Below are 24,981 nucleotides of genomic sequence, written 5' to 3'. Positions count from 1 at the left end.
ACCCCTCTCTCCTAGCTGTCCAAGCCCTCCTTGGGAGCCTTAACCGTTAGGCTTCTACCTCAGTTCCCCTTTTGCACTCAGTTGTGCCCGTCCTTCCACAGAAAATAACAGTTATTTAACTTTTTTATGGAATTTTTCTTCGGGAAAAGTCTTCTTTCTAGTGGTGAATCATCTGCATGTATGCAGAGTTAGATTTATTAACCACAAGCATCATTTGATTCATGGCATAAGTAGGGTAGGGGTGATCATTGTTCATATTTTTGCCTCTTCAGAAGAGAGGATCAACATTGAGGAAGTGAAGCCATACTATATCACCCTCATCCAAAAGGTGTATATATATACATATATATTTTCATATGTATGTACAAGTTCAAAAGCATATATATGTAATACAGGATATACTTTAGCCTTTAGGCCACTTTTTCTTTTCCCTTTTGGGTTAGAGATGAGCCCTGGTTATCAGGAAAGATAAGTTAGTTCCTAAGGGTAGGAATATCATAGGGATGCAACGGCTTGGGATCTAAAACCACCCCAACTTGGCCTCAAAAATTTCAATAGAAACCTGCCTGCCTCTCTCGAACTCGTTTTTTTTTTTTTTAAAGTCTTATAAAATCAAATCAAAACTCGACTGACCAAAAAGAAAAAAAGATTCCCCATCCTAATATGCATGTACTAAGAAACCTTGGACCCTTGCAATTGGAATTGTCCAACCTAATAGCTTTAGACCGAATCAATACTCTACTTAACATTATCAAAAGCAAAAATAAATTATAATTGATCTTTAGACAATTGGTTCAACAAAGGGCAGTCATTGTCTTCAACTTTAAATAAAGAGAGCTTACAGCCCACTTTGTTGGCTCAATCTTTAGAACTAAGGCAAAACTTTAGAGGTTCAGACACTGCAAGAATTTAGGCATTACAGCTCACATGCATTTGTTTAGTACTCAAGTAAAATATGGAGCCACCCGCTATATTTGCATGCACTTAGATATATTATAGTTCTTATGAAAGCTACCCAGCCATCTCTGTTATATCTTTCTGATTGCTTTTTACAACTTGTGGATTACATATGGCCCCAGTTTGCATTATTTGGTGGAAACAATCATTTGATCACTGTTTAAATGGGTAGCTTTTTGTTAAATTGGTATTATTAAAATTTAGATTTTCTTTTTGTGTTGTTGTATTTACGTCGGGTCTCCTTGTTTATTGTTATATTTCACAATTGAATCGGGATCCAGTTGATAGGAGACAGTACTTTCGTCTACTGTCAAATAATAGCATAGATAACTTAAAACACAAATTCATGAATTCATATAACATATATGTATTCTTTTTGATGTTATAATTATATTTTAGATATTTTATATTTATGTAACCTTTGATAAGTTAACAATTAGTATTGTATAGATTTGACTTTAATTTTTAAATCAAACTCAAATAGCTTATTTGCACAGCTAATCCTATTAACACAAGACAAGGTGATGCCATGTAATTAACTTATTATAGTAAACTAATAGCTTATCTTATTTAACTTCTCATTTTTAAAACAATAATCTTATGTACATACTTGAATTATATAAACAGTAGAATGTGATAAAATACTAAGGAAAAACACCTTAAAAAGCTTTATGGAATATACGTTCATTGGAAACATATTGGTCAAATTATGCTATTAGACCTTGTACTTTGTGTAAATTGTGGATTTAATACTTGTACTTTAATTTGATCAATTTTAGTCTTTATATTTTTCAATTTTAAAATTTTAGTCCTGGTCCAATGGTAACAATGGTAATGGTTAAATCTGTTTGGTTAAATTATATCATTAGTCCTATATTATGTGTAAAGTTGTAGATTCGGTTAACTTTCGCCAATTGGTTCATTCTTAGAAGTTATATTTTTAAAATTCAAAATTTAGTCTTAATGCAAATGATAGCCGTTAAATCATTTATTGAGTTTTTGAGTAATATGTGAAAGTAATAAATGATAAACCATTACATATGTGATAATAATATGTTTGACATATTAAAATTTTAAAATAACAGAATTTAACTTAATGAATTTAATAATTATCATTTAGTTAAAATTAAAACTTTCAATTTCTACAAGTAAATACTAAAAGATGACCAAATTAATTAGGTATTGTATTCATAATTTACACAAAATACAAAGTCTAAAACAGAATTTGACCAAACATATTGACTTCCATGGCTTTATCCTTTTTGGATTTGGATACCATTAAAATTGAATTGATCATATGGAAACCTCAAAGTCCTCTAATTTGGGGAAAAAGAAAAGAAAAGAAATCAAACCTCGGACGGTTCCAAATAATATTGGTAACTGTTGGACAATGACATCCAACGAAGATGGGTTCATTGGCCATCAAAATCAATCACCATGCTTTTGTCAATTTATAACACTTCCTTTATTATTCCTTTCTTTGGAACCTCCACCACATACATATTTACTCGCTAAATATTAGTTTAGGGTGTTTTTTAATATCATAAAATATTTGTAAAAATGTAACTACATTGCATTGTAATTAATGGAAATGTAATTTTAATGAAAATACTTTTTTTTAATAAAAGGGTGTCTCAAAATTATACATGAATTTTAATTGAATTTACTTTAATTTGGTGTAGTTATACACGTCAAACTCGATTGTGATTTAAATATATATTTAAAACTTTAATTTTGATTTAATTGTGCACATTTAAAGAAATAAATACCTCAATATATTTGTATGTTGGATAAATATAATTATTTATATATGCAACATGTAAACATAAAATGATGTTATATCAATAATTGTGTTAATAATTTACGAGAATTGAATCAAATTAAAATTTTATGTATAAAATTACACATTAAATTAAAGTTCATGATAGTTTTGAAATTTATCTAAAAAAGAACATATAAAATTTTAGAAATTATTATGATTAGTTTTAATTTTCTATAAGAAAAATAAATATAAACGAAGTATTTTAATTACAGTTAATTTAATAAAACTCGTCAATCATAATAATGATTTAAATCTGTCACATGAAACTACGAGTAATGACACAGGTGTAAAACGAAGTTAATTTTATAATATTATAATATGTTAAGAGTCGAAGTATTTAAATTGTTAGTGCATATCTTGATTTATATAGGGTAAGTACTTAAAATTATTATCATACACTAATTTAATACGAATTAAAATCATATTGCCCACTCTTACCTTAAATGTCATATAAAAATAAATGTTAATAATTTTTATTTTATAAAATAAAAACAATTATATTAAATATAAAAATAAATGATGATAATAATTAATACTGAGCAGATAAAAACAAAGACACGTTGTCCGTACAAATAAAAAGTCGACACGAAGTGGGGGCAAGGGATTTGTCTCGTACAGCGAGCTTCAAGTCGGGTTTTGTCGGCAAGCGACAGAGGATTTCCTTACAGCAATGACATGCCACGTGTAAGTTCACTTTTCCTTCTTTCTTCTCTTTTTGTTTGTTCTGCTTCTCTGCAAATTCTCTCTCTCTCTCTCTCAATATGGTTCTATTTTATCCTCGACTTTCACGTGACTGTCATTCACCCCATTAGTTGCCTATTTACCATATTACCTCCCCCAATCGGTAAAAGTCGTGGAAGATTCTGGTTTAAGAACTAGATTTTTATATATTAAATTAAAGAGTAAATTATTTATTTTGTTAAAAATTTTATTTATTTTAACTATTAAAAATTGATCTTTGTACTTTAACATAACGTACATCTAGCACACCACCAGGTTCGTTCTCAACTTTTTCTCAACTTTTTGAAGCCGCTCTAAAAGATGAAGCATTTATGATGAAACATTAATAACTCTAAGTATTTAATTTATTTATTTTAGTTTGAATTTTTTTTCCCACATAAAAGTTGAAAAAAAAGTTGTGGGCCCTTTTTAGCTCAGGGCTGTAGACTACTACACTCTTAAACAACCCTTAAGGTTGGGCCTGCACACCACTTGTCTTTGTACTAATTTGCTCTTTGATTTAATATAAAATAACTTTTTGTCTATTTTTTAGTAGAGAGTGCAAAATACTAGTTGACTTCTAACACAGAAACCTCTATGGTGATTTTACGTCCCAATATTACATTTACATATACTAAAATGTTTTAAAAAGAAAACTTCTCCACTTCCTTTAAAATTTTTGATGTTAAACAAATTAATTTATATTAAAAATTAAAAAATTAATTATTTTAATTTAAAAACAAATAACGAAGTACAATTAACATTTTAATCAATTTTACATAATTTAACCGTCATACTAATATTTTATATAAAGGAGAAAATAATATGATAATAATCACAATACTGAAAGATTTACCAAATTAACTAGAAATGCTTCACCGTGATAAACAAATAAATATATTATTTAAAATTTATTACTTTAAATTTAAAAGTTTTAATTTGACTTTAAATTGATATTAAATTGCTAAAACTTAATTTTATTTATAATACTTAAATTAGTCATAATTCTCTCAATCTTTAAAGTGGTAGAGATTATGTGTTTAAACAGGTTTGTATATATCCTCAAAATTACTAAAATAAATATATTTTATTTTATTAAAAATTGATTGTTATATGAAAATATAAATTATATTATATATTTTAAAATTAACTAACGCTGCTGTATAAAGGGCAGAAATGTAAACTAAAAAGTCTAACAAACGTTATCGTTATATTGGCACCGACTGATCACGTTAGCGGTGGGAAATGAAGTTGTTCTAGAATGCGCTAGAAACAGTTCACTGAAAAGGGAAAAGCACTCACATTTACCGGCATTTGCAAAATTCTAAGGTCAAATAAAAGTTCAAATCTAAAAAATAAAAAATATATTGTATATAATTTTAATTAACACTCAAAATTAAAATTTCACAGAATTATTAAAATATAAAAAAATATTAATATATGGTAAAATTTTAAAAAATATAAATAAAAATTTACATTTTTTTTGGTCGAAACAGGATGGTTACCGCGCAATAGCAATGATGACTAATTCTTTCGTCGTAGGTGCTCTCCAAATAGATAAACGGTTGGTTGCTATCAATAAAAAGTCGGTAGAATTTTTTATTATTCATTTGTAGATGAATCTTAATTTATATTATATAAATTTAAGATATTAAAAATGCATATGTTTGTATTGCTTTTAAATTATTTTAGATTTTAGTTTATTATTCATATATCATGACTTGTTGATTTTGTAATAATATAAACAAAGGCAAAGCTAATGTTTTTTTAAGGAGATTAGAATAAATTTATAAATTTTGAGAGGTAAATGTGTAATTTTATTGTTTTGAAAGGGATTAATATTGAAAATTCACTTTTTGGAATATATCGATTGCAATTTTTAAGGGTAAATTAACTTTTAGTCATTAAGTTTGTTAACTTTTTCAATTTGGTTTCTAGCCTTTTTGGTCCACATTAATCTTTAAACTCGTCAAAACTTCTTAATTCTAGTCCCTATGATGATATGGCACTTTATGATAGTGCCAGTTTTTAAGGAAAAATTTATATATTTATGTGATGGTGTGGCATAATATTAGAAATTGAAAAAATTATCACCATATTAATGTGGACCAAAAAATATTTAGGGACTAAATTAAAAAAATATCAAATTTAAAGACTAAATTTTAGTTTATTTCAATTTTTAACTCTAAAAGTAACTAAAAGAACACCCCTTGTCATATTTTATATTCCTTTTTGGGGGGTCCTCCCTATTAGACCTATCCATGGGCCAGGCCCGGGAAAAAATTTTTAGCCCGCCTCTTAGGCCCTGGCCCGGCCCGGGCCGAAATATCGGCCTAAAATTTTGCCCAGGCCCAGTCCGGGAAAAAATAATAAGCTCGAGCCCGGCCCGGTCCGGCTCGATTTTTAATAAACACAAAAAAATATTTTAAAAATAAAAAATAAAAATATTTTTAAAGTATTTTAAAATTAATAAATAAAAATAAAAATATATATTTATTATATTCGTGCCAGGCTGAGCCGGGCTCGGGCCAAAAAAGTTGAGCCCGAGCTCGGTCCATTTTTTAAACAGGCCTCGTTTTTTTACCCAAGCCCATATTTCGGGCCTATATTTTTATCCGAACCCTCTCATATTTCGAGCGGGCCGTCGGGCCAGGCCGGGCCACCCGGCCCATGGACAGGTCTACTCCCTATTACCAAAATTACTTTATTTTTTTGCCAATTTTTTTTCTTTATTTGATAAAATAGTTTTATTTTCCTTCTTCAAGGAAAAAACAGAAGAAAAAAAAAAACAGAATTTCCCAAATTTATCCAGCGGATCTGAAGCTCCAGCGCTTTTGGAACGCTAGGGACCTAGCTGAATTAATTATTCGAAAGCGTCGCTTACCCCCCAGCTCTGTCACGAAACGATTTCGAATCTTCCTCACCATTAAGCCACGTAGCAATGACTATTCATTTTCTCCAGTAAAATTCAACTTCTGACAGCACGTGGCGATCAAACAAGAACTTTCACCTCTACTTAAATAAAAAGCCCGTAACACCAACACTTCCCCTCCACCTATATAGTTCTACTGCAGTTGAAAGGGGAAACACAAAATTATACCTCCTTGATTATTTAACTAACTGTGGTTAATTTAACTTAACCATCGTTAAATTCCCCCCCTTACTTTTCACTGCTAGCTTCTGCTTATAAAGCTAGCTAAACCTTGCCGGAGTTTTTTCATACAATATCTAATAAATATGGTTGGAGAAACTGGTCAACTCAATCCGACGGTCCACGTTCCGCCTTGGCCTTATGTAAGCGATGATCTAACGGCGGAGGACAACTTCAGTGATAACGGCAACCCCTTTTACCTCCAGGAAGCGTTAGCAGCGCTGCAATGTTTCTTGCCGTCCGACGAACTGGGTTTCGAGTCGGATTCCGAGATTTTGAGCCTTTACAATCCGGATTCTCCCGTCGATGCTTACTCGTGCGATCATTTCCGGATGTTCGAGTTTAAAGTCCGGCGGTGCGGGCGTGGCCGGTCGCATGACTGGACCGAGTGTCCATACGCTCATCCCGGCGAGAAAGCTCGACGGAGGGACCCGAGGAAGTTTCATTATTCCGGTACGGCTTGCTCCGATTTCAGGAAAGGGAACTGTCGGAAAGGAGACTCTTGCGAGTTCGCTCATGGGGTTTTCGAGTGCTGGCTACACCCTGCTCGTTACCGAACCCTGCCGTGTAAAGACGGGTCGGGTTGTCGGCGTCGGGTCTGTTTCTTCGCTCATACTCCGGACCAGCTTAGGGTTGTCAACTTTGCTGATTCTTACGATAGTTCACCGCCTTGTACGAAAGCAATGCCGTTTTCCGGTTCTCCACGGGCCGAGTCTTCGCCGCCGGTTTCACCTATGTCTCAGTCGCCTACTATGAACACTATGGTGGCTTCTTTGAGGAACTTGCAGCTCGGTAAAGTCAAGTCTTTGCCTTCTTCTGGTTGCGGGTCTCCAAGAGGGTCAATGATCCGACCCATTTTATCTAGCCTACCTAGTACTCCGACCCGAAACCTGACCCGTCCTGGGATTGGGTACTTGGATTTCGGGTGCGGAGAAGAGCCTGTGATGGAAAGAGTGGAGTCGGGAAAGCACTTGCGTTCAAAAATGTTTGAGAAACTGAGCCAAGAGAATTCTTTGGAAAGGGTTTACTTGGGTCGGGTTTCCGGAGGTCCGGATGTGGATTGGGTTTCGGACCTGGTGAACTGACCCAACTCGCTTCCATCATTTATTTTTCTTCTCTGTAAATAGTTTCCGAAGGGTAAGAGAAGAAAATATGAGCCATATATATTCGGTCGAATCAGTGTAAAATATGAAATATTATTTCTTACAAAATATTATTTTAAAGGTTGAACTTATGCTTACAATTATTAATTATTATTAAAAACTATAGTCAAAGTTTAAATTTCGTATTTGAGTTTATGTTGGGTTAAGATGGATAATGCTTTTATCTTTTATTAGTGTAAAAATAGTGATTGTGGTTAGATTAAGTATTTTAATAATACTTAAGTAAGTTAAATGTACTGTACGTATTTATATTTTATTTAAATTTATAAATATTTTAAAATTTATGTCTATTTCAATTGTTTTAATAAAATATAAATATATTATCTGGAACATAATATGCTAATGGGTACTACTTCAGTATGAAAGAGACGTCTTTGGAAAGATTAAGCAGACATAGAAGGTGTGAATTAAGTTTTTTATTTTAATTTGATATTTTCAGTTTTATATTTTTAGAATTTTAAAATTGTAGGCGTTACTAAATGTTAGCTATCAAATTTATTAAATTAGGTTATGTTATTTTAAAGTTTTGATGCGATAAATATATTATCGTATATATAATGACATGTCAACTTATTGTTTTATATATTTTGCACAAAAAATTTAATTGTAGATTTAACTACTACTATTTGCATTAATATTGAAATTTTGAAATTTGAAAAATATAGTGACTAAGAATGAGTTTGGATGGGTGGTGCGTTTACCTGCGGTTAGTGTAAAAACAGCGGTGGCAGTGAGATTAGATACTGTAGCGATATTGTAGCATGAGACAAAAAGTAAGCTAAACGCACCGCACCCATCGCCCATCCAAACCCACCCTAAAAGAGCTCCTTTGGATGAACGTGCGTTTACCTACGGTTAGTATTAAAACAGTTATGGGGATGAGATTATATATTGTAGCAATACGGTAGCGTAAAATAAAAAGAAAGCTAAACGCACTGTATTAGAGGCAAATGTCCATCCAAAGAAGTCTTAAGGCTTTGTTTGGTAAGGTGGAAAAAAAAAATTGGAAAGAAGAAAAATTGAAGGGGTAGAAAACTAAAATGATGAAAAACATATATATATATTTTTCCTTAGGCGTGCTTGATAGGGAGGATGAAAAAATGAAAAGAAAAAAATAATTTTCTTTCCGTCTATTATTTGGTAGAGTTGAAAAATGAAAGGAAATAAAATAAAATATTTAAAAACGCATAATTTCGAACTAACATACACTTATCTCTCATTTTCTCTCCTCCCATTATTCCAATTAGGATGTATTGATTTCTATGTATTAGGATGAAAAATGATCATCCCTCTTATTTTATTTCCTCTCACTTTTCTCTCTAATCAAGCAAACTCCAATTTTTTTCCCACATTTCTACTGCCTCTTCCCATTCATCTATCTTTCGATCCAACCAAGACACCTTAAGTCTATAAGTTTACACATAATATAAGATTAATAGTAGAATTTAATCAAACTGATTTAATGTTATGGTTTGATTAGGACTAAAATTTTAAAATTTAAAAAGTATAAGGACTAAAACTAAATAATTCAGAAACAACATAAACTAAAGTTTATTAAATTAAAATATTATTATTAAATTTATAACGTATACATAGTAAAAGATCTAATATTAAAAATTTATTGTAAGATCATTAGCTCTTTGTAGAGATGATGGTGACGATGATATGATTGACGTACTCTCATGGGTTCTTTTAAACCGTCGGGTCGTTTGTCAAATAATTCCTTCAATTTTAAAACATTATTAGGTTGAATTATATTGATGGGCAGAGTCAGAAAATTTTGTGGAATGATTGGAATTAAATTAAATATATTTATGAGATTAAAAATGTAATTTCATTATTTTAATAATTTATATCTTTATAATTTTAAAGAGTTAAATTAAATTTTTATCATTTTTGAGGGGGTTAAAATGTAATTTTACTATTATTAATTTAAAATTTTTTAAATTATAAAAAACTTAAATTGAAAAATTATCATTTTAGAGGGGTCATGACCCCCTCGGTCTCTTAGTGGTTCCACCATTGATTACACTCTTTTTTTGGGGTTAAAATGTAAGGTTTTGATATTTGTTCGATGAAATTTAAGATTATTTAACATCAAATTTTATTAAATTATTTTAAAGTATAATAACTTATTTAACCTTCTAACTTTACAACAAACAGTCATTTTCGTTTTCCATTTAAATTTTCATTCTTTTTAACTTTTAAACTTGTATTGTTTGTCAAATCATCCCCAAAATAGATAGAAAATTTAATGTTTGTTAACTTTTCTAACATGACGTGTATGTCACATTAGCAATTAATTAATTTTAAAATTAAAATTTAAAAATAAGTAGAATTGTTAAAAAGTAAATATATATATATATTTAATTAAATAAAATTAATTACTAATGTGACATGCACATGGACTTCATGAGAATTCCATGTCAATAAAGTTAACAAACGTTAACTTTTTCATTCAAGTACTAAAATAGGCGAAAAATTAAATGGAGAGCTAAATGATTTTTTTTTTTTGTAAAGTAAGAGGGCCAAATAAGTCATAATGACATATTTTAATTACACCAATAGATATAAAATATATATATGTAAAGTAAGGGGGTAAAGGTTACATGATTTGAACCCGTGTCAAATGGGTGTATGACAAGAATTTTAACTGTAACACCCCCAACCCATATTCGTTGGAACCGGGTTACGAAGCTTTACCGAAGTTTACAAATCAAACAGACGGAAATTTCAAACATTTCATATCATCAAAACAAGTTATCAAAGCATCATTTTAATCTAAATTATAAACATATCAAATCCAAACCAATTTTGCCTAGTTCATGAGCACTTAAACATAGAATTAAATTCACATGTACCTATCTAGATTTAGTGTAATTTACCATGGCATAATATAGCTTCAAAAACAAACACATATTTATATGTATAAAACCAACCAAAATTAAACTTATAACCTCATTTACAATCAAACCACAAAATAATTATTATTTAGACACCCTAGGTACATGCCGACACAAAGGACAAACATCACCACATTTGAGTTCGGGATCATTGTTGGATGCTGAATCGACGATCAAAAGTTAAGTACCTAACCTGCGCACGGGAAACAAAACCGTACACTGAGTAAAACTCAGTGGTATTTCTATAATCTGAATATTTAAAGACAAAATAACATAATAGGCACAATTAAATATTAAGCACAATTGAATATTTAAAATTCATATTTATTTATAAATAGCATCAACCATTCAATACTCAAATCATATATACATCAATTTATACCATACTCAATTCTCATTATTTGCCATAAAATAGTTTCTCACAATATAATTCACGTTTCACTTAAACAACAATAATGTTCATTCCGTGTCCAATTCATGTGTCTCAATCCATATTTCAATTCACAGTCTCATTTTCATTTCACATATAATATCATCCAACATCGATCATAGTGTCATTTCATTTAATTACCCCTATTAACATGACTCAGACTCGGACGGATACACGAATCCAATCAAAACACACCAGTTTTGCACCCAGTGCTTCATTGGATAATTCGAAGTAATAATTTGACATCCAGTGTCTCATCGGCTAAACCGAAGTAAATTGGCACCCAGTGCCTCACCGAATTAATCCGAAGTAATAATTTGACACCCAGTGTCTCATCGACTCGAAGTCGAAAAAATCTCTGAACTTTTCCAATCCTACGGCATACCATCTATATCCGACTCAGCTCGATACAGTTAATAGGGTTTCTATTCACTTTTCAAATACAACCAATATTCATTTCAATTCAAATAATCAATATATTCAATATATATATACCAATTCAATCAATATAAATTCAATAAATTCATCACATACTAAATCAATCCATTTCAATTGCAAAACACAATAATTCTCACCTTAACACTTACCATATACATTAAATTGAATTATAACAATTAACAACTAAATTCGGATTATAGAAATACAAACCAGAAATTCCGAGCTATTCCTCGTCGATTTTATCTTTCCCCTTTTTAGTCGAGGATTCCGGTACGAAGTTAGCTACGAAATTAAACAATTAAAATTCATCAATACAATACAATTCAATTCCATATTGCATATTTCAAATTTTACTCAAAATTTGTCTAAATTCCAATTTAGTCCCTAAACCGAGACTAATTTTATTTCTTCACAATCAATTCTATATTTTCATTCAATTTCCACTTTAAACTAGATTTAACTCTCTAATTTCACTTAAATCCCTAAATTTTGAATTTTTCACAATTTAGTCCCTATTACTCAAAATTTACAATTTATTATACAAATAAATCCTTTTTCACTTCTAACTTAAAAATCTATCAATTTAATCCCTAATACTAAAATTATTCAACATTAAAACATTTAAAAACTCAATAATTTCTAAAATTTTGACATGGGTCTGGTAATATTTAATACCAGGATTCTAAAAACATAAAAATTAAAAGAAAAAGGGACTAAATGGACTAACCAATTGAACTTGAAACTTTAAAACCCTAGTTTTCTCCTTCCTTTCCTTTTCTCGTGCTTCGTTTTTGCTTCTCTGTTTATTTCTCTATTTCTTTTCCTTTTATTTTGTTTTATTATATAATATAATAATATATATATAAACATTAATATATAATTTTATAATTTTATAATTTATATAACTTTAAATTTTATAAATATCTTCATCTTATGCTGCCTCATTTAATGTCAATGGCATAATTGCTTATTTAGTTCCTTAAAATTTTCTTTAATCTATAATTTAACTTTCACCCTATATGCAATTTAGTTCTTATACCTAATTACTTTTAATTCAAGCAAATTCACTTAATCGAAGCCTAATTAACTACACAACCTAATTAACGTAAAAATATTTACGAGTCTGATTTACGGGAACGGGGTCTCGGGAATACATTTTTTTTAATTTGATCCTTTTCAATTAATTAACCATCGAAACGTTGAAATTTCTTAACGAAACTTTAATAACACCTTAATGACACTCCGTAAATATTTATAAAAATATTTACGGCTCAGTTTATAAAAACAAGGTTCCGATACCTTATTTTCTAAAACCACTTGAACTTAATAAATCACTTATATAAAATAAATTATCAAATCAAAAACATTTTTTAAAAAAAAATCACATTTGATTCGTAAATATTGTTTAATATTTACGAACTTACTTGTAGAATTTGGTGGCCTCGAAATTACCATTTCCGACACCATTGAAAAACGGGCTGTTACATTAGTTACCATTTCATACAAGCCAAGACAAATATAAAATAATATTAAACCCTAAAAGTTAATTATGAACATATTGAAAAAAAAGACTTATATGTCGAAACGCCCTTAAGAAAATATGAAAAAAAATCAATTAAGCCTTGAGATTAAATTCACACCAATTAAGCCCAGACGATAACTAAAATAATCAATTAAGCCCCTTCCGTTAATGGTTTTTGTCATTGACCACAATCTATTTGATGGTAACACATGACAACTTCTAGTTTAATATAATATTTTCTCATATAAAATTATTAAAAAATCATTGTAAAAATATTTCAGAATATTAAAATTGATATAAACGGTTAAAAATTATAAAAATAATTAGAACTTGTAAATATTATAATAAACTTCATAAATTTAATAAATTATAAAAATTCATAAAATTAATAAAACATGTTTAAAATATTTAAAATTTTATAAAATATATTAAAATTCTAAAAATGATAAAAATTAATAAAATATTATAATTTATATGAACTTATTAAAAAAATTATAAAAACTTAAACTTGATCAAATCAATCGGTCGGACCGGTTAAAGTAAAATCAACAAAGGTACTTATATGGAGAAAGTCATCGAACTTTTTAACTTGAGAACCAGGCAGTTGAACTGATTTTTTTAATTTTTAATATTTTAATATTACAATAAAATAAAATTTATCAACACAATTAACTTAAAATTTGTTCATTCGATTCGGTTGAACTCTCACAATCTGTAATGCCCCTATAATAACTAATACAACCTCAAAAATAAATCGGGGTAATGGTGTCCCTTCAACCGACCACCTACTGCTATTAACATAAAAGAGAACACACATGGTTTGTCTATCTAATATTATAAATCTAGTCCCTACCTACAATCTAACAACAATGTTTCAACGACTTCGTCCCCAACTAAACCAACTATTTATTTATTTGCCTGCCTCCTTTTCCCCTATTTTTCAACATAATAATGCAAGTATTATGTTGTCGGTTTCATTTTTGTATAAGTCGTATCGCTCCATTGTTTAAACCAAATTTTAAAGAGGGTAAATTGCTTCGTAAACCCTCTTTGTTTATTATTTTCTTTTATTTCCCATCAACACAAAAAATAGAGAGGCCTTTTACCAATTAGTTCAAAAAAACTTTTCTACCAAAAAATATTTCTGTAAAAAAGCCGATTCCAACTGGAAACAAATTTTATTTATTTTTGAAAAATAATTTTTTGTTCAAATTATATTTGACATAACAGTTAAACGATATTGATAGTAGTATCCTTTTGCTCACATTGTATCTGAAACTATAAATTTAACTAATAATTATAATTTATACATAATAAGATTTTTCTAAAGCTTTTATATTTATAATTTTATACCGTGTTCGTAAATCAAATTGATAATAAGGATAATTATAATTATAATTTATACAAAGCAAAAATATTGCCAACCACACCCTTAAAGCTTTTATTCAGTAGTTAGTCAAAATGAGAAATTTAAATATAAAGTCCCGGATATTTTAGGTCATCGATTTCAATCTAGTCTTTGTCAAGATATTTATACTTATTAAACTTTTCGTGACTTGATAATTTTATATTAAAATTTATTTCGCATGCATAGTTTTGTTAGAATAATTTAATATTTTATTTCTAAATATATTTATTTAATAATTGTATCATAGATATCATTATTAAAAATTTAACCCAATTTTTTATGAAGTGCAGCATGCATATTCTAAACTCAAGCAATTGGTCGAAAGGGAGTTTACCATGATCATCATTTAAATGTGTAGGGTTCATTTATTCCATGTAAATGGTGATTAAGTATGCATTAAATATTAATGAATGAAAAATTAATCATGTGGAACCAAATCCGTATAGATGTATTTGAGTTTGAGATTGTATTGTAAAAAAAAAAAAAACTGGTATGTTCTAGAAATAATTGAACAAGTGTTTGATGTTGGGCATGGACTGGATGGGCAGCCCAATTAATGTACATAAAATGGGTTGGTACAAAATATTTCTTTCGTTTGTTGGCAAGAGGCTGATGATATTAAATTTTACTGCAGTTGACCACTTGGGAATTTGATGTTCCAGTGGACCGATTTTGGTACTATGATTTGCGTGGTCCAAATTTTTTACTCTACAAGCTCACCGACACTTAGATTTGTAATAATGAATTATTTGAAGTTTGAATTTGGTATTTGTTTTCGTATTGAAGTCTGAATTATTGTTTGTCAAAATTAATCACCGAATTAAGTGCTAAAGATTCATTGGAAGTACGAAAAAGTTAACATTGTTAGTCCCAGATATCATTTGTGTAACTTAGGTATCGATTTGAACAAAAAAAAAATATATAAGTACCAAAAAGTATATTTAACTATTTTCAGTTGCCTATGAGGTTATGCATTCATTGAGAAGTAGGAAAAGGAGTTGGAAAGCGTACGATAGATTTAAGTAGAGGGTTTTCTAAGAGGTATGATGTTCAAGTAGGGTTTTAGTGCACGCTGGGTGAATTTGATCGTGTCTCGTTTGACTATTGTCACCTATTTAGTCTTGCTAAATGGTCATTCTATTGCCCCTATTAGTTCCAATAAGAGGGGTTAAGGCTAGGTTAACTTGCAGGGGTAAAGTTTAGTAGAAATGTGTTAATGATTTGCCAGTGAGCAGAGCAACCCATGGCGCGAAGCAGACCACCCAAATACAGTTAGAGATCATTAACACTATATTTAGTTCACATGAATGGCATAGCTATTCCGACCTTATTCAACACAACAAAGCCATTCAATTGTTTGGTTGGCTGAAAAGTCAATTCCATTACAGGCTGATTCCTCAAAATCACTAAATAGTAATTCAATGTCACCTCTAACGAAATTTCTCTGTGTTCCTATTTGAACTCCTTAAAGTTTCAATTTTACCCTCACCGGTCTTTGTGAAAGGAAGCAACCAAGTGTGCAAATGGCGGTCACTAAAGGCCCAAGGAGGCCCTTTTAGGTGTAACACCCAATCCATATCCATCGCTGAATTAGAGTTACAAGGTATTACTGGACATAGTACAGGTCAAAACATGTATTTTTTTTTTTCGTAATCAATCTTATCAAAACACATACAATTTAAATTTGCAACAATATAACGCAATTTATAAATCATAACACAGGCAAATAATTGTAATACACATAATTCATTTAATCAACTAAAACTCAATTAGGCTTCACAATATTGGCATTAGCTTCTTAAATACTGTTCAAACATTTATCCTTATTTGTCATACATCGAGTAAATATCAATGCAATTAACTTATGGACAATCTATAAGTCATATCATTTTTATAAATTGACGAGCATGCACATATTAAAAGAAACATAACAACCATGTTACACGACCTAATTATTATTTTGTTCTAATACATATATACTAAGACCAAACAACTTAACATATTATATACCATTATTCATATCACTGAATAATACACTATTTCATACCACAATTGATAGTTCAATAATACACATGTTCTTCTAAGTTATTCAAATAATAAATATAATTACTATGCACACTTTATGCTTAATAATATATCTACTTTTGGTGTATTTAATGAAACCTAATATAAGGTTTATTAATCAACATCAAAAGAAACATTACACAATTTACTTTAAAACTTTCAAGAATTAAAATATACATATTTTCCTTTATAACTTAGCATATATGATCTCAAATATACCATTTTCAAAGTCCATATTTCATTCTTGTACTAAGTGGACATTACATATTCGAGTTTTATATATGTATCAACCAATCCATATTATATTTGTATTATGCTATAAAACACATATCTTACTCATTATTATAAGCCATCCCATTAACCTACCATACATATACACTTGAATCATTATTTTATACCAACCTATACAATTGAAACATGCCATTTTCCAATTTCATATCCAAGCCATAAGTCTTAATCCAAATACACTAGAACTTATAAACATTCATTTACTCTATTAATAGGCCGAAAGTAAGTAGTCGCCAATATTTACAACCATACTTTAAATTATAATTCTTGACCTATACTTACTCAATTATTAAATTCAAACATAATGTACCTATCATTTACATATCAAATACATAACCTAAACATTATTTTAACATTACTTATCTAAAGAAATATAGCAAACCTACTTACCTCAACAACTTAATTACCGAAACACATTAATGAAATATCACCATATAAATATCATCCACATAAAATTTAAACCATGATCAAAGTAAGCTTAAGTCTTAATTCAACCAAAACCAAGCACAAACAAGAAAATTAAGCCATTTTCGGATGGCTTTAATACATACATTTTCGAATTAAGCAAACCCCAAAGCTAGTCTATACATGCCATAGTTTCAAAAGAAATTTCAGCTTATAATATACTGTAGTTAGTCGATAGTGTGATAGGCTTTACTGACGATCCTCGAGCTTGTAACGACTTCAAAATCTATGAAACAAAGGTAAACAAATACAAACACACACAGTAAGCTATTTAAAGCTTAGTAAGTCATAAGCATAAACAATATTTAACTAGTAAAGATTAAAGGCACATAATTTACTATATAAAGAGTTCATACATTACATAGTCATACTTTGATCACATATACAATTATAATACCGAATATATCCATGTATAAATGCATATAAATTTTTCACCTTTGACAACATAGTTATCAACTAAAAACCGAATTACACATATATGTACAAACATGATCATTCAAAATTTATATTCACATACTATATATAATTCTAAATAAATAACTTACCTTATTTCCATATATTCATTTAACTAATACATACCTGCACATATAATTCAATTACATATTCGTCTTCGTTTAACATTACCCGTTGAACCGTTCGGAATTTAAAAGGATACGCGAATAGTCGTAAGGCTCGTACAATGCCAACGTCCCAGACGTGGTCTTACATGTAATCACAGATCGATGCCACTATCCCAGACAGGGTCTTATACGAAAACACAAGTCGATGCCAACGTCCTAAACGTGGTCTTACACGAAAACACAAGTCGATGCCAACGTCCCAAACGTGGTCTCACACGAAAACACTTATAGGAAATCTTATGTCATGACATAAGTATCCCATCTATTCCAAGGGTTCGTATGGGCTTCAAACATTGATTTTCGATTGAATCGAACTCGAAATAAAATCTCTATCCTAGCATACAAATTCGGCCAAGACAATTAACCAATTCAATAATTCAATAATTCAATTTACTACATATCTATTATATATATTCATGAATTTTAACAAATTTAAATGCTTATCGACTTAACTCAGATTTCGACGGGCGAAATTGACTAATCGACTACTTTCGACTTCCCTCGATCTAATTCTGTTTTCTTCGATTCTCGATCTAAACATATTCAAATTTAACCCTTTTATTTACCAAATCATTCAATTTGATCCAAAAACACATAAATGAGAAAATTACCATTCCCCCTAATATTTTACACTTTTTGCAATTTAGTCCCTATTGCATAAAACACAAAATACACAAAATCTCACAACAACATAGTTAGTCCGAATCTTCCTTGTATTCATACAAGTCCATGCATTTCATTTATTTTTCATTTTAATCCCTCAAAAATTTATTTTCACAATTTAACCCTAATTACTCAAATTCACCAAAAATTCAAAAAACAAAACATGTTAATCTAACACATATATTTCATATTTCACCTACTAACATCATAAAAATCAAACATTCATCAATGGCACATTTCAAAATCATCAACAATTCACAAAATTAAGACATGGGTTTTGAAGTATTCAAAACAACGATCTCAAAAACGTAAAAATTATCAAAAACCGAACAAAATTCATACCTTAATCAAGCTTGTAAGTGCCGAAAATGTTAAAGCTTTTAAACATTCTTCTTTCTTCTTAGTTTCGGCCAAAAGATGGAGAAATAATGCTTTAATTTTGATATATTAAATATATATTAACATTAATAATTAGTTTACTTTATTAACATTTATATAAATATATATACATATATATATAAGGCTATACTTGTACTTTGCCACCACTAACTACATTTTGGCCTTTTTACATAATAAATCCTCCATTTTATAAAGACAACAACAATTTGATACTTTTAGATTTAACCCCTAAATTTTTATTTTACGTGATTAAGCCATTTTCTTTAATTGGTCACTCAAACGATAAAATTAAAACACGAAAATTTCACACAATTAAATTCACACATTATATACACAAAATAATATTAAAATATTTTTCAAACTCGAATTTATAGTCCCAAAATTACTATTCCGATTAGGGTTAAAATCGGGCTGTTACATTAGGCACAAGAGGACTATAATGATTCTCAACCAAAAATAAGCCCAAAGGCTCTAGAATGTGCCAAATGGTCTTAGGACATGGGAGAAGACCTAAAATCCTTGGAAGAGTCTAGAAGGTCATGGATGACACCAGAACCTTGTGGAGTTCAATAGAATCTTCCGAAAATTCTATAATAATGTAGTATTGCATATATTAATCTAGGATAGTGTAGGATATTCTAGAGACTTGGTATCAAACGTTAGTTTTCAATCAATTTTAGTTGTATAATTAAAGGGGCTTGGCCTATATAAAGGAGGCAACCCACCTTCATTTGTAATTAACTTCTTTTAGGATTCTCCCAAACTTCTTAGTGTTTAATGTGCTAGTTTAGGTCCAGAGGTTCACTAGTTCTCTCCAAATTAGATCAAGGCTAACTTAGAATACGTTGATGCAAGACACAAGACTGAAGTCACACGTTGATGGAACTAAAGTCTCAACTTGTAATAAATGGGTTTCTTATACTCCGCTCTTATTCATAATGATTTTTGACTATAATCTTTTAAACTAAATACCCATCAAAATAAATTGCTAAGTAAATATTATTGCTTATCTTTGAATTGTTTTTCTTTGAATTGGAGTGAAAATAGGTGAAGTCAACAAGCGTATCTGACTTTATCGATAAAAATGACATAATATCAAAATGATTCCATATTTTATCAAATTTTATGATAAAATTTTATTTTATTTTTTCAATTTATATTATAGGTTTTAAGTGAAAAAATTAGTGGAAACTACAAGTAAATATGCACATGTTAGTGAATTTTCTTTACATATTTCACTTTTGAGATTTTAAAATTGTTTATAAATTTAGTTACGAATATGTCAACTAAATTTTTACTAATATTATAATATTTTTAATAAGGTAATATTTTGTGCAACTTAAATAAAATATTAGAAAAATTGTAATAATTTTTAATTAGATAATATTTTGTGTTATTATGTAATTATTCAAAACATTACAGAATTTGTAATATTTTGTATTGATTGAGTAAAGTTTTGTATTAATTAATATTGCATAAAACATTATAAGATTTATAACATTAACATTGTAATAATTTGTGATTAAAAATGTTTGTGTAATCACACAAAAACATTATAAAATTTAATAATTTAGGATGGGTAAACAATACAAAAAAATTCATATAATTAAATAATACTTTTCAAATATGTAGTACAGTTTAATTGGTTGGTTCAGCAGGCTCTTCCACTATTTAAAAATAGTAAAATTCTTTAAAAAAGAAATTTACAATAACATTTTTATAATTTTATTATCAATTAGTAGTAACTCGAGCCTCTCACTCTGGCCAAGATCACTTTGCAACATCGCGAGTGATTCCAAGCTTCCAACCAGGATAAAACACATTCATTGAGACTAAAAAACATCAAATGTTCTTATTGACATATACTTTGATATCACTAAGTAGTTTGACATTACACAGGAAGTCAAGATAGCTACAAGGATTCGTGTAATATAACAAGTGTTCATCGAAAGAACACGAAAAAAAAAGAGAGGGTTTTGTTCGGTTCACGCGATCTCCATGTACAGTGTACGTAAAAGATTAGATGCGCACAAATTAAAGGGGCAGATTCAATAATACAGTGTGGTATCTCTTTCATTCTATGCAACATGAACTGCAGACAGCAACAAAAACAGTACAGAAAGAAAGAAAAACGATTAGCATTGAAAGGATCAGTCCAGTACCGCTATAATTGGTGACTTAGCTATCTAGATCAACATCGACTAGCAATGCTTTGTGCACCATCTGTGATTCTCCCGAAACAAACTGGACTAGAATGGATTACCTTAAAGTGCCATCTCAGCCTGCAATGCAGCAAGTTCATCTTCCTCAGCAGTATGCTTCTGAGGAACAGGACGAGCTGGTTGTCTGCCAGCAGGCACCTGGACTGGAGCTGCTGGAGCAGTTGTTGCTGGCTGGAGAAGCTGTTCTTCCAACTCAGCACCTTCAAGTTCTTCGAGTTCTGCTTCCAATTCATCCTGCAGCATTGAAAGTTTCAGACTCATTTTTCGATGCGAACAAATGCTAGCCATGATAAGTGTAAACATAGATAATAATAGAAGGTAAGAGAATAAGAAGAGAGCGTGCATAAAAGAAAAGTACTGACCTCATCAAAATCAGCTGCAGCTCCAATAGGAGTTGAAAGTGCATCCTGAATCTGTTTCATGTTCTCGGTTTGTTCATTGATCTCATCCATTGTTTTGTCAACATCATCTATATTACTGTAGAGAAGCCATTTGAATAAAACAAGGAAAATTAGGCACTGCCTGTCTGTGCCTCATGAAGGACAACTATAATAAAGAAAAATCTTAAAAGCAAATTTCTAGCTAACAAAGAACAATATTGATCACATACGTTGCTTTCTGCATTGCCTTCATTGCAGATGCTCCAGTTCTCAAAGCATCTACAGTCTCGGTTGTGGCTTTGGCTCCTTCTAACATTATCATCTGTGGAACAGTAGACGTTGATATATACCAATAAGTATAGCATCATAAGAAATGTTAAAAAATTCAAGAAAAGCTTTTGGAGCACAATTAAAACGCTAAACAGGAAAAACAAAACAAAACAAAATCCAAGCTCACTTGATCATGAATACGAAGCTGGAAGTTTCCAAGCTGTTCTATTTGCTGTTCATATAGTCTCTTCCTCTTCAAGCACTGTACAGCCGCTGCTTGATAGTAGTAACGATGAGTGCTAAGAGTTAACTAAGTAAAGTTGGCAATTAATGTATTCAACAGGGTTCTAAATTGGCATAAGTCAGATGATAAACAAATACTAAACCATATCATTTATTTTCCTACACAATGAAAATAACTTCAAAAGTCAGAAGTACATAGACATGAGCACATCACAGATAAGAAATTCAGAGTCATATGATATGATAAAGCTCAAGGATGTACAGTTATTGAGGTATCAAAGGACCCCAAAGGATAAAGCTTGCAACGCTGTAAAACATTTGAGTTCTTTTTCATTTTTTCCTTCAGGGGCAATTAAAAAATTCTTTCCTTCCTTTTGGGGGACATAAGCGGGACGGCTGAGGATTATTATGGGAAAACATCAACAAAAGTTTCTAATATAAATACTAAAAGAATATCAATAATTTATCATGATAATTCTATTATACAGAATTTCATATCCATTTCCACATATTTATACTGAATCATCAAGAAACCAAATGTGGGAATTAATGTAATTTACAAGGTCAAAAGTCAGCCAGTTCCATTGATCATTGATATGCTTTTGCAACAGAGAAAATCAATGAAAACTAGGAAAACAATAACTATATTTGCATATACATTGCAACCATACCTCTCTTGTTTCTTGCTTTCGCAAGTTCCTTCGCCTTTTCAACCTCTGCAGCTGCTTTTTTCGCAAGTACTTTTTCTTTTTTCTCTAACATTTCAAGGGTCTAGATGATAGAGATCAATATAGGATCCCATTACGCAAAACGTAGAAAAGAAGCAATGTAAGTCATTCAGTGGAAACGAATACAGACTGCATTTTGCATTTTGCATTTTGCAGCACCAGACGAAATAAAAATCACTAAAATTAAGATTCTTAAAATTTTGCAATTATCCCTAACACACAACCAGTATAACCAAACTTCTAAATACAGAAAAGATCACAGTCCATCATAGCATCAACTTTTAGCGAGATCAGCAAGGAATATGTATACACAATAAAAGAGATATTCATTCCTTTTAGCTTTGAAACCCTTCTCTTCAACTAAATAACAATACTAGATAAGTTGTTCTTTAAGTATAACAAATGAATTCCATATATATTAACCAGTTTTGGGTCAGAAAACTACTACATTTATTGCAATAATTTCACGTCCAAGTTGTCAACCAAAGTAAACAACTACCCCATCTCCACCAAGTGTCTGATTTTCTGAAGGACTGATCTACTAGGCGGATAAATTTCTCTTCGTGCATCTGAGCCAAGTAATTTAATTATCTTTCTTTCTTTCTGTGTATGAAATTTTTATTCAACTTCAATGTTATTAATCATTAGCGACTGACAACAAATCAACAACACTTCCGAAATGTAATCAAACAATATAAGAATTCAAAACAAGGAGTTATCATAAAATTCCATAAAACCGTCAGCCATCAACTCAATTCCTTCAAGCAAATTCCTAAAACAATAACCAGTCGTCAATTAACGAGTCATGACTACAGAATTCAACACACCGAAATCACCAATTTTCAAATTTTTGAACTCGAACAAAGCAAGAGAAATACAAAAATAAATAACTGGTTTCCCAATTAAAGTGAAAAAACAAAAGAAAGTCAAATACTACACCTCGTTTAATTTATCTAACGTGGTTAGAGCATTTGTTTCCTGCTTAGGTTTCCTGAACAGTCGATTAAACATGATGAACTCTTTGAGATCAAAATCCCCGATCGCCTGTTCAACAACAATCACCAAAGCGATAAGATCAGATCAAAACAAACATAATAAAACAATCAATAAATCACTCATAAGAGGAAAAGAAACAAAAGAGCCAATAAAAAGTAAAGAATATTACAAAAAGGGGGAAATGTTCTAACCTGTAAAACTTGAGATTTTAGAGATTTGAGGGATTTGAGGACTTTGATTTTGATTTTCCCTTTTTTTATTTTGCTTCAGCGTGTTGTTTTACGAGGGAAAGAAACTGTATTAGCTTTGCCTCGTCTTCACGACGGTTTAAGTTGTCGGCTTTCCACGCGGCAGTCACTAGGTCGGTTTAATGGAATAGATTGGGCCCCGTCTGCTCCATACATATTATACGCCGTCGTTTCAGTGCTGCAAAATTAAAATATGGTATTTAAGCTTTAGTTTTTTAATATGTAATAGCATTGACTTCTTTATTCTTTTATGGACTTTTTAAAATTTTCTAAACGAGTTTAAAATGGGTTTTTAATGAATTTTTTAATTTATTGAAGATTGAAGTGTTATTTGATAAATTAAAAATTTATGTATTATTTTATGAATAAAATATTTTATATCGTTTTAAATATTTCTAGATTAAAGGTTAAATATTGCAAATGGGATCAACATGAACTTAATATTAAGCACGTTTTTAAAAATCAATAATTATTAATCACATTAATATATTTTTAATTGAATTTATCAAACTAATAAATCAATAAATCATAACCTAACTCATTCAACAACCAGTTCAATATAAAATAGACTGAAAAATTTAAAACCTTTGATTCACAGTTCGAGATTTAATCGATGTTATTTTTATCTCTTTTCCCAAATCGTAATTTTAAAAAAATTAAAAAGGAACAGTCAATTGTTGATGCAATTATTTTTACGGCCATGAAATTCCTCGCAGGGTTACTTGTTTCAATCCTAATATTTTTCATTTATTCGATGTTTTTAAAATCGGATTAAAGGATGAAACTAATCAAATTTCCAATTTTGATTTGATTAGAACAAAATAAATAAATTATTAAAATTTAAAATACATAACTAGTTAAACCAAAATATATTAATTTGC

General features: G+C 29.9%; 2 protein-coding genes across 3 annotated transcripts; one reads left to right on the top strand and one right to left on the bottom strand.

Annotated features, from left to right (window-relative positions):
• The first annotated feature begins 6,623 nt into the window (after positions 1–6,623).
• LOC105783107 (zinc finger CCCH domain-containing protein 20) lies at positions 6,624–8,103 on the top strand. The gene has a single exon (XM_012608320.2). It carries the CDS (start codon positions 6,737–6,739, stop codon positions 7,733–7,735), a length of 999 nt encoding a protein of 332 aa, XP_012463774.1. The 5' UTR covers positions 6,624–6,736; the 3' UTR covers positions 7,736–8,103.
• A 12,736-nt stretch (positions 8,104–20,839) lies between these two features.
• On the bottom strand, positions 20,840–24,209 carry LOC105783918 (vacuolar protein sorting-associated protein 32 homolog 2). 2 transcript variants are annotated; one of them, XM_012609632.2, is made up of 8 exons: positions 24,044–24,209; positions 23,796–23,900; positions 22,800–22,899; positions 22,073–22,158; positions 21,846–21,937; positions 21,598–21,712; positions 21,277–21,469; positions 20,840–21,105 (listed from the first exon to the last, which is right to left on the bottom strand). In XM_012609632.2, exons 2-7 carry the CDS (start codon positions 23,865–23,867, stop codon positions 21,278–21,280), a joined length of 657 nt encoding a protein of 218 aa, XP_012465086.1. In that variant the 5' UTR covers positions 23,868–23,900; positions 24,044–24,209; the 3' UTR covers positions 20,840–21,105; position 21,277. The 2 variants fall into 2 exon arrangements, with proteins under 2 accessions (XP_012465086.1, XP_052481872.1); XM_052625912.1 differs by having other exon boundaries at positions 20,840–21,469.
• Positions 24,210–24,981: the final 772 nt, after the last annotated feature.

The sequence above is a fragment of the Gossypium raimondii genome, chromosome 13, assembly GCF_025698545.1.
Source record: "Gossypium raimondii isolate GPD5lz chromosome 13, ASM2569854v1, whole genome shotgun sequence".
Lineage (NCBI taxonomy): Eukaryota > Viridiplantae > Streptophyta > Magnoliopsida > Malvales > Malvaceae > Gossypium > Gossypium raimondii.
Note: the sequence above shows the minus strand (reverse complement) of the source record. Positions and strands in the feature narration are given on the sequence as shown.

What these genes read in the sequence shown, in the direction of transcription:
- LOC105783107 (XM_012608320.2), top strand. Translation starts at nt 6,737, where the DNA reads ATGGTTGGAGAAACTGGTCAACTCAATCCGACGGTCCACGTTCCGCCT.
- LOC105783918 (XM_052625912.1), bottom strand. Translation starts at nt 23,867, where the DNA reads ATGTTTAATCGACTGTTCAGGAAACCTAAGCAGGAAACAAATGCTCTA. An exon ending in AAGGCAATGCAGAAAGCAAC is followed by an intron (nt 21,713 to 21,845) that starts GTATGTGATCAA and finishes GCTTCTCTACAG; the next exon opens with TAATATAGATGATGTTGACA. An exon ending in CTGCAGCTGATTTTGATGAG is followed by an intron (nt 21,470 to 21,597) that starts GTCAGTACTTTT and finishes TCAATGCTGCAG; the next exon opens with GATGAATTGGAAGCAGAACT.